Below are 10,780 nucleotides of genomic sequence, written 5' to 3'. Positions count from 1 at the left end.
TTCATCCTAAATCTGGGCTTAGTGAAGGGTTACATAATTAAAGTTTTGCCGTGGGATTTTCAGCCTGTAACTGCCTATGTCGAGTAAAAAAATATCGTGGACTTTGGTACATAATGTCTCTGTTTAGCATACAAAGGTCCAAAGTCTAGACTATTTAATCTTCGTTAATTCAAGTGGTTCTTAATTGCATATGAACAACACTTCGTAAAGTTTACACATGTGTGTTAATATAATTATGTTTAAAAATGAATGTAAATTATAAAATTAAATAGGAAAAATAAGCGTTACATGTAAGATATTTCCTTAAAATTGATATAAATGAATTAACTTAAATATGTATATTCACTCATATATAATAAAACCCTTGATACTTCGGATAAAGTATATCAAGTAATATTTTGTAATCATCTCAGCTATTAATTAGGTGATTCAGGCTTTTTGCTAGTTACGCTATAATTGTTCATCTTCTATATTTTTATTTTACCTTTTCACATACAAATAAAACATAAATATTTTCGTTATTTTCATAGAGTTTCTTAGGCATTTCTATTTTTTTTCATGAGTAAATAATCAGAAGATATCTCATTAGCTTTATGGCTTTATACTTGAAATATTTTCTTTACTAATTCCATTATTTTCTGATAAATTTCTTTCAACACTGCTGGATAAAGTTTTTATTCATTCGCAAATATTTATTTAATACAAATTAATAAATATTGCATGAAGTACTTTCACACATTTTCATCCTCACTTTAGTAAAATAAAGTAATACGAACATACCGTTAGATTTATTTATTAATATCTGAATAAAACAAAACCTTAAAACTATATTACATTATTATTTTTACAGCGTAATGAAGTGGAAATTTGTTATAAACTGATTAATTCATAACAGTTATTCAAAGGACAGATGTTTAATATCGATAGTAAAGATATAATTCCTAAAATACTTATTTCAACAGTAAAACATATGGAAACTACTCATTAATATCTCCTATTCTGTCATATTTATAATTAGAATGTAATTAGGTATAGAAAATATTGAATTTTTTTTATTATAATTATAAGATATTTATGACAGTTTTTAATAATTTGATTGTGTTCATATGTGTTTGACGAATACTTAATTATTCTGTTTCCAATCCTATGTCCGCGCGTACTCGAGGACTAAATTGAGTGTGCCCGCCGCTGTTGTACCACAAAACTAAAGCTTATCCAATTAATTTAGTCAGAAAAATAGGTTGCAATAAGGTTGGGTAGCTCTGGAGTAAATATATAAGCAATCAGTCGATGTTTATAAACTGTCTTTGATTATTTAAGATTCTCCTTGTATTTACAGTACAGTACAGTTGTGTTAACAATTTGTTGCAGTGCCGACGGTCGATGGGACGATATTCAACATAAGCAAAGTAAACAGACTGCACATGGGACCGTATCTTTGCATAGCGTCAAACGGTGTTCCTCCTTCAGTGAGCAAAAGGATAATGCTGATCGTCCACTGTGAGTACCATAGAATATCATCTAACATGCATGCTCTTCAAACGTCCGTGCGTGTACGCTTTACTCTTTATTCATCAACAGTTCCGCCCATGATCTGGATCCAAAATCAACTGGTGGGAGCCATCGAAGGCCAACAGATAACGCTTGAGTGCCACTCAGAGGCTTACCCCAAATCGATTAATTACTGGACACGTGACGGTGGCAACATCATATCCCAAGGTAAAAATACAGGTATTTATTCACTATTACTAAAGTAAAGAATAGTTTTCAGTGTGCACTAGAAAAATAGTTTAAAGTGAAAAATAATGCAAATAAAATTAAAAAAATATTTATTGTTTTTATATTGTAAAAGCAGAAAAATTTCGAACGTACAAAATTGCCTGTTGTATATACTCTCTCACTGTCCACTGAACTTAACGTTTACCAATTAATTAATATAAATTGTTGCTCTTCCTTATTGCTCATATTTTTAGATTTGATATTATTTTTTCAAAAAAATCAATGAACAAAACAGAATTTTATATGTCCTCCTTTAGAATTTTTTTTGATTAAATATATTTCCCTCTCCGATATATTCCGATATATCTTCAGCTTCTATTCCTTTAGTACAACTTAGGTAACAGTCATAACGTTTTCAGAGATGAAAATACTATGGATAGAATAAGTTCTTCGTCAACAAATTGAAAATGTTCGAACAGTCAATTAACATATGTAAAACAGTCTAAAATTGATTGTTTTGTTCTTTTTTTCTAAGTCAGAATCATTTTCACTAAAACGAAATATTAATTTTTATTTTCTTTGTCTTCGATGCTAACAAAAATTTCTCAATCTTCAACTAAAAACCCTCATCTTCTGCTTTCAATAAAGTTCCAACACCATCATTTTCGATTGATTGATACAGAAATACTGTTAACCAGTTCTGTTATTATTTTTTTTGCATCTAATATAGTTTTTTTTACATATATTAACACTAGATATTACAAATTTATCAAAAAAATTGTTGTAAAATATAAAAAAAAGTTTTTTTAAATACACAAATTTATCAAAACACGGTTTTTAACCGAGAAACCCTATTACTTCGGTCAATAGCTCTTCCTCGTTCTCGCACCGTTTGGCAAGAACCGGAAACGTGCGGAAATGATAAACACGCAACCGTTACGTCGTCAAGCAAATCCAACGGGATTATAGCAAGATATTTGCGTGTTTACATTGCGATTTGCCCGAGTTACATATTACCACTTCAGCTGTTGTTCCTCTCTGCTCTCATATATATATATACAGATACAACTCTTCTCTCTATCTCCCTCTATCTCTTTACGAGTTGCTCTAGCTTGAGAGCAATGCATGCCTTGTGCTTCGCTCTTATCCGGCTCCGCCGATGGTTTCTCTATTTGCTGATGCTACCTTTGTTTTCGGAAGGATAATGTGTAACTACGAAATTCCATCCGCAGTGATGAGAGTGGGAGGAGAAATGGTGGGCGCTGTGCGGGGTTGAGGTGGCAAGGATTTTGTAGAATGGCGGAATTGAAAATCCATTTAGTTGCAGCTGCGGACCAGAATTTATCACATACTTAACTGTTATCGCGCGTGTGTCTATATAGATTCGTACGTGGATTGGCCGTATGAATATTTCAACGTGGGCGGTCACAGGCTAGACACTTTTTGACAACGTAATGAACAATTCATATCGGGACGTATTCCCAATTCCCGGCAATTTTACCCAGAGAATTGTCCCATCATGTCTACTTCTCTACAACACACCTCTCACCCTTCCAATATAAATTCGAAACATTCCCTGATTTAGTGCACGCCTCCACCTCCAACCTCCACCTAGACTAGACGCTCATCGTCGATCCCGTCTACATAATAAATACGACAAGTTTTGACAATGGATTTCAGACCCTAATAAATTCCCACTTTAATCTAGTCAGTTTATACAATTTTAATTTGATCTAGTTTATCGTCCGAAAGTTTCAAGCAAAACCGTAAATCTCATTTATTACGTTTCATTTTATGCCACCAGTTATATCCACCACATATAAATCTATATATACATATATATATGTACGAACATACTTTCCTCTAACTGTCGACCTTCCCTTAACCCCGGGAAAACTGGGCTAGTTCACGGCTGCAAACTTTCAACTTATGAAACTAAATTTTTCATTTGATGTAAGCTATTTAAACATCCGCAAAATTTTAATTTTCCTCTACTATGAACTCTCTCGATTTTCTTTATTGAAAAACGTAAATTTTCCATATTACGCCAATAAATATTCGATGAGAGATGAAATGCTTTTAACTTACTCTTTTTATTAAGCAAATAGTCAAGCGCATAATATTTCAACATCAAAAAATTAAATATTTATAGTAAAAATATGAATTATTATTAGTTTTATGTGTTTGTTTAATTTATAAATTTCATAATATATCTGCAAAATTTAATATTTTCGTTTTTGTTAATTATCTAAAAAAATAATTTGTTAATTACAAATTTAATTAATTATATTTATATTATATACTTCCTAGTTTTATGTTTTTTTGTAATAAATTGAAGCATTTCAAAATTTCATCATTTTCTTAAATTAGAAGTGAATCAATACTATCAGTTACAAAAATAGTTTTCGTTCATATATGTTATAATACTTTGGATCTGTTTGAAAGTTTATGGTTTTCATTACTGAGAGAGCAATGATCTAAGGAGATTTGTACGAGACTTCGCTGAGAAATTGCTAGAGATTCGAGGATAACTCAAAATGCAATAGCTGGATTTCTGTCCCATTCGCGGACGTGAAAAATTACCGGACAGTCCAGATATGAAATAGGGTCTTGCATTATGCAAGAATAGGGAACGTTGCATTTCATATGAACTATGTCTTTATAAATAGCTTTTTCTTTAGAGACATTTAGTCAACATTTTAAAATAATTAAAATTGAACACAATTACTTACAATTTTCTTTTTTTGCTAAAGTTCGTAAGGAAATTATGTATTTTTTTATAATTGTTGGATTGATGACAAAAAGAGTATATGAATGAAACAAGATAATAATATACTAAAATTTATTAAGTTGAGACAAAACGGGGACAATAAAAAATTGTAAATAAATTAATAATGATAATTCTAATAACTTAAATCTAAGAGAAAGAGGATTTGCAAGAATTATATTGAATAGGGCTATGAATAAGCTTTTAAATTTTAATTTTTTTATAAATATGATACAACTTCCTGCCTTTGCTGTTTCATGTCTTTTTGTGAATTTATTTTTCATTTGAACTTTTTTAAATCTATCTTCCATTTACCAGATACATCTTCTATAGATTTTAAGAAGGAACACTAAAATTAACTCATTGATAAAATAACTGAATAATTGGAATAGTTAAACTTTGTTAGTTATGATGACACAAAAACTATAAACTTATCTATATTATTTTCATATGACAAAAGAAGATGTATGTAAGGAAATCTTATATGTTCATTCCATACAATTTCCATACCTATAGGGTCATTGATTAATTATACTTAATCTACTAATACAAATACATATAACATTCAAATTTCGTTCTTTAAATTCTTCTAGTTTCCTTTCAGATCCTCCAAAATTTGAGCTAATAATTTTGATACTGTCTTATTTTATTGAGCTATTGGTATGGTATTTTTGTTTTCTAGGGGCTTATACACTTCACATTAGTTAAATTGTAACTTTATGACTTTTGATGTGTTCAAAGTATTTAAATCTAAATTTTTGTTTTTGACTGATTTTTCTGATTTTATTCGACGATTAATATAGTTTCTTTCATTAGCTCTATAAACCATAGATCTATTTATAAACTGTTTATTTCAAATATAAGAGATACTGTTAAGAAACAAATAGACAATATTTTGGTACCATTTTTATTTTATTTTAATGTATAACATATTAAATAATTTATACAGCTTGCAATTCAATAAAATAAGTACCCAAATTTTCTTTATTCTCTAAAAAATATAAGAAATAAATTAAATTCCTTACAACAAACAAAAATGTTTGTATTAATGAATTATTATAATTGCTAAGAATAAAAAAATCTTATAATTCGATTATTGTATTGTATTTTTTCAGCAATTTTTTCTGATTGGTTTTGTCTAAATTGTTGCTTAAAGTTGTTTCGTTTATCGTTGCTTCATTATGAATGTTTTCAAACGCTTTTGTTTTTGATGTGGTTGTGAGAGTATTTGATTTAATCTCTTTAAAAATGCGTATAATAAATGTAAACTTGTTGGCGAAGTTCAGCAAAGTGAGTGCAAAAAGTGATGGTAATTAACTGTTCTCAGGGGCGAAATACGAGCCAGTTCTGGTGGATAACGCTTACAAAGTGCACATGAAGTTAACAATACGAGCTGTGACCGCTTCCGACTATGGATCATACAAGTGCGTCTCGAAGAATTCCCTTGGAGAGACCGACGGCACCATCAAGCTATACCGTGAGTTTTCATTCGATACACTTAACCCTCCCAATTCATCCTACACGATCACTGCACACGAACGATATCACCCTCACCATCAGCAACAATAACAAACACATTCAGAAAAAAAATGAGGAAGAAAGAGATAAAAAAAAGTATAATCGGGTTGAACCATTTAGTTATACCTCGAAGTGGCTACAGACAGGCAAATCCTTTGAACGGAAAATATGTATCCCCCCAGAAAGGCGGATCGTATGTCATTTCGTCAGGAACATCTGCGAGCTTACTAGCATCGATTTTCTCTTTCTTCATTCCCCAAAAGAGCACACACTCTATCACTCACACAGAAATATACCTATAGATATGCTCACACACATATACACATCACATTCTATTTATTTTCGCTCATTAAAACTTGCTTTTTTTCTAGACATACCAACTCCTTCCACTCAAAAAGTAATAACGACCACATCATCAGCTCCTTTGCAAACGACAGTGGAGAAAGGTAATAAACCTCTGCAAACTTTCGTTATGTTTCGGTTTTTTTTCTTCATTTCACTGTTATCCGCTTATCCACCAAAGCAAATGCACGTACACGTCTCTTCTTCGTTCTATATTAATTTGTTTTTTTTGTTTGTTTTATATGTTACTACTTATAATTGGAAAAAAAAGTTTCTTTTTGTATTCATTATTTCTATTATATAATTTATTGCGCATGTTTCATATATAAGTTCTTAATATAAAGTGATAATATCTAATAGTTTTCATATTTTTTTATAAGTAATGTACATCCTCTTGTAGATAATGCTGTTATATTTAGTTTAGCGTTAAACGAAGTAATTTCAACATATATTAACTTATTTATTGTATATAACTTTTATACATAATAAATATGTAAAATTAGAGCTTATTTAGGTTTAGAATCTTAATGCTGAGGTTTTACTGCACAAAAAACCTTCTGTCAATTTCTTGATTCATAGACTTAAACAAATATTTGCTATATTAATTTTGATTATTACTTTTAAACTTATTTTGTTACTTCATTCCAACCAAATATACTCAATTTATTATATTTCAAATTATATAAAAAAATGTTTTTGGATTTTTCATCTAATTTTGTGCTCAAAATCTAACTTCATATATTTCATTGTTTTTATCCTTAATAAATTATTATTGTATAGTTTAAATGCTTAAATATTTCCAATTATAAAATCATGATACTAAAAAAATAACTGTTACAAAAGGTTATTGACGTCTGTCTGCTCTAATATTTTTCTGCAATTAAATTAAATCTATATTGATAAGAATAATATTCATAATTCAGCTTTAATTGGAATATAAACAAGAACTATTTTCACTTCAATTTAAATATTGAATTTTGTATCATTAAATATTGTTTTGACTTCAAAATTTTTAATTAAATTAAATAAGTTATTAATTAATTGGGTTGGAAAGAAAGTAATTTCACTTTTCACAAATTGATAGGGTTATCTTTGTTATGAAGAACTTACGTCAATATTATTATTTTTTTTCCTTTTGTCATTTGAAAGTTGTCACTTTTAGCTTCCTTTACAAGTTAATTGTACGTATTTTTGTTAGCGGTTGTAAGTATAGAGCTAATTTTAACAGGAGTGCAAAACCGAACATTTTCGACATACTTTTTTTATTTTCGTAAAGGCAAGAAAGCTGCAAATGCTCGCAAAAAATATGTGAAGCGCTGAATCATGAAGTATAATTGAAAAAAGTTCATTCTTCGTATATAAAAAGCAGTTTTATTTCACACTAAAAAAACGATTATTTTCTAAACATTGAGAGCTAAATCAAACAGTAAAGCAAAGTCACATTTTGATATATAAAATAAGACATTTTAACTTGAAGAAAATATGTACATTTTAAACTTTAGTTTGTAGAATTGGCTTTAATTAATAACTATTTTTTAACGTCAAACATCAAAACTTTATAAATAGATAAAACATTTATAAAATTACAAATTAAATATATATTTTGTATAAAACTATTATTCGAATACAGTTTAAAATATATAAAGCTCTAATATAAATAATTCAAAGTAGTATAGCATATTCACCTAATATTCAGTCTCAAATTAGATAATATCTCGAAACTAATTTAAAGTTAATTCAAAGTTTTTCCTATACATATATATTTAATAAATATTAAGAAATTACAATTTTTTTAGATTTGCATAATTATTTATAAGTTTCATATTTCTCAATTTTATCAGATTTCATCTGCATCAAATTGTATTTTTGGCTTTTCTATAATAATATATTACAGCAAACCTCGCATTGTACGGCTTCGGTAAGCCCTGTTCTCTATATTCCTGTTTGAAAATGTCAAAACAAACTGAATTGTAATTACAATAAAAAATAAAATTCTAACATTATTAATCTTTTTTTTTTAATTCAGTCAATTTTCTGTCTACTTTTGTATAAATTTAGTTCCTGGATTAGTCGAGTTTCAAACTCCTCTGCGAGGAGTTACTGTACAGAACAGAAAAAGAGACTTATCTGTATAAAAGAAGAAAAAACGATCATTTATATAAGCCGGACTATAAAGAATGTGGACTAATCCGCACTATTCGAGGTATTTCTGTTTTTTTAATTCAACAAAAACTGGATTTTATTTAAAAATTTCATTCATTACATTCGAAATGACAGATAAATTATTATTAGTTAATAAGCTTTCAAACAATTAAATATTTTTATTAATTCAGGTAAAATTCTTTATATTCATTCTATTTAAAAAAAACAGGGAATTTTTGTATATTTTTGTTGTGTTTGTACAGACATTTTAAAACAACGTGGACGCCAAAAAGAGTCGACCCCAATTGCGGACCCAAATAGCAACGAGATTTTCGATCCGGAAACAACAAAGGAGCGAGGTAAATTAGTAAATTCAGTTACGTCTGGTACAGTTCTCATAGAAAGGCGATATATGCATGCATCATTATTACATGAAGAGAGGAACGCACAAAAGGAGAGTTAGTAAAAAACGCGAAAAGAGCATACATACACATACTCCCACAAAACAAAAAGAGAGTAAAAAAAATAAAAATAAAAAAACTCGTTCACAGTTGGAAGAACCGGCCGTTTAGAAGCTGCACAAATATAATTCATTTGAATATTTCATTTTTAATTTGCGCCACTTTATGACCGACTTGCACGAAATTTTCGCCCGCAATGCGAAAATACGAGAGAAGAACAGAAGTAGAAACAGAGATGGAGCTATTGTTTCGCATTGCATGTGGCATTTTGTGCAAAATTTCCCGGACTTTTCATTTATATTAAATAATGAATGAACAATGCGTGTGTTTCCTCTTCTCTGTTATTAGATTTGAGGCTCCGCAGCAATCCTGGCGATACCAACAGAGAGGAATTGTCCGCTGTCGCCGAAGAAGACTTCGCCTTCGCATCTTCCTCCTCATCTTCGTCGGCTTCCATCTGCATCCCATCAGACTACAAACGAATCTTCGCATTGATGGCTCTCCTCGCACTTGTACATATGTAAAAGTTGGTTAGTTACGCAGGCCGCAGTATTAAATTCCAATGCTAAATGTCTTTATGTGTGTATGTGTGTGTTTTTTTTGATGCAATATCCGTTGAAGTGCGTGCAACTGAAGACATTCCAGATTTATTTTGTATTCTTTTTTCTCGTACAGTTTTAGAGAAACACGTTAGAAATTTAAAATATGTATAATTAGTATTAAGCAATGTAAAAAATATATAAAGTATATAAGGACAACATTGGATTACATAATATTACACTTGCAAACTTCATTGAAAAATTCTTTTGAATCGAATATTTTCGCTCATCTTCATTGGAATTACATTAATAATATTTTATTATTTTCGTTTTTACATAACTCTAAATTGGAGAAGCAGGTAAGATTCGTTTTACGAAATTTAATTGACAAATGACAACTCGTTCTACGCAAGAATTCAATTTAATCTGACGTATAATGTGGATTTGCTTATTCTAAAGTAATGGAAATATTATAAATATTCATATATCAATACAATATCAACTTTGTTAGATTTAACTACATTTTTCTTTATACATTTTACATTATTTTTTATTAAACACTAACATAATGGAGTAACGTTTTATGAAACAATTGAATATGATATGAATGAAAAGTTTGCTGTAAAGCACCGTTATATATGTAAGAAGAGAACAAAAGCCAATTATATTTGTATGTATTCACTAAAGATGTTAATTTTTATATGACATGAAAAACATTTTCTTTTAAAATTGAAACATATTTATCAAATGTTGTTTTCATCATAATAAAATAAATAAATGTTTCTTTCAATTATAATTATATTGAATACTTTAACAGAAACTTCTCATTTGAATCTTCTCATTTAACGCATGTGAATACAATTTTGATAAAAATAATATATTTTATTTGTACAATCAATGAAATTTTCCATAGAATACGCAAAAATATGCAAAATGAAAATTTATGAAATTTCTTCTTATTATAAAATTTTAAAAAAATATGTTTAAAATAATCAAATAATGTATATGTATCACCTAAATTGGATATTTCATAAAAAGTGTATGTATAAAATTGAAACTTTTCTAACAAACAAGATTTTTTTAACAAATATCAATTATTGGTCAATAGCCAATATCAATACAATCAGAAAATACAATTATTTTCGGCCTTATAATATATTCATTACAAGGCCGAAAAAGCACTTAAATTTTTATTCCATTTTCATTCAAACATATATTATTCAATAAATTATTATTTTGTATTTATATTTTACTGCGTATGAAATAAAAAAATTATTATCGAATTTATGTTA

General features: G+C 28.7%; 1 protein-coding gene across 1 annotated transcript; it reads left to right on the top strand.

Annotated features, from left to right (window-relative positions):
* Positions 1–269: 269 nt before the first annotated feature.
* LOC108559477 (kazal-type serine protease inhibitor domain-containing protein 1-like) lies at positions 270–9,654 on the top strand. The gene is made up of 7 exons (XM_017916781.1): positions 270–290; positions 1,372–1,500; positions 1,582–1,731; positions 5,814–5,963; positions 6,376–6,450; positions 8,752–8,847; positions 9,298–9,654. Exons 2-7 carry the CDS (start codon positions 1,425–1,427, stop codon positions 9,471–9,473), a joined length of 723 nt encoding a protein of 240 aa, XP_017772270.1. The 5' UTR covers positions 270–290; positions 1,372–1,424; the 3' UTR covers positions 9,474–9,654.
* The last annotated feature ends 1,126 nt before the right edge of the window (positions 9,655–10,780 follow it).

This window comes from Nicrophorus vespilloides, unplaced genomic scaffold, assembly GCF_001412225.1.
Source record: "Nicrophorus vespilloides isolate i.1.1-1 unplaced genomic scaffold, Nicve_v1.0, whole genome shotgun sequence".
Taxonomy (NCBI): domain Eukaryota; kingdom Metazoa; phylum Arthropoda; class Insecta; order Coleoptera; family Silphidae; genus Nicrophorus; species Nicrophorus vespilloides.
This window is presented reverse-complemented; position numbering and strand designations above follow the sequence as displayed.

Bases quoted from the DNA above. Each gene is read 5' to 3' on its own strand.
- LOC108559477 (XM_017916781.1), top strand. From the start codon at position 1,425: ATGGGACCGTATCTTTGCATAGCGTCAAACGGTGTTCCTCCTTCAGTG. The intron at 6,451-8,751 runs GTAATAAACCTC...GTGTTTGTACAG, and splicing joins GCAAACGACAGTGGAGAAAG to ACATTTTAAAACAACGTGGA. The intron at 8,848-9,297 runs GTAAATTAGTAA...CTCTGTTATTAG, and splicing joins GGAAACAACAAAGGAGCGAG to ATTTGAGGCTCCGCAGCAAT.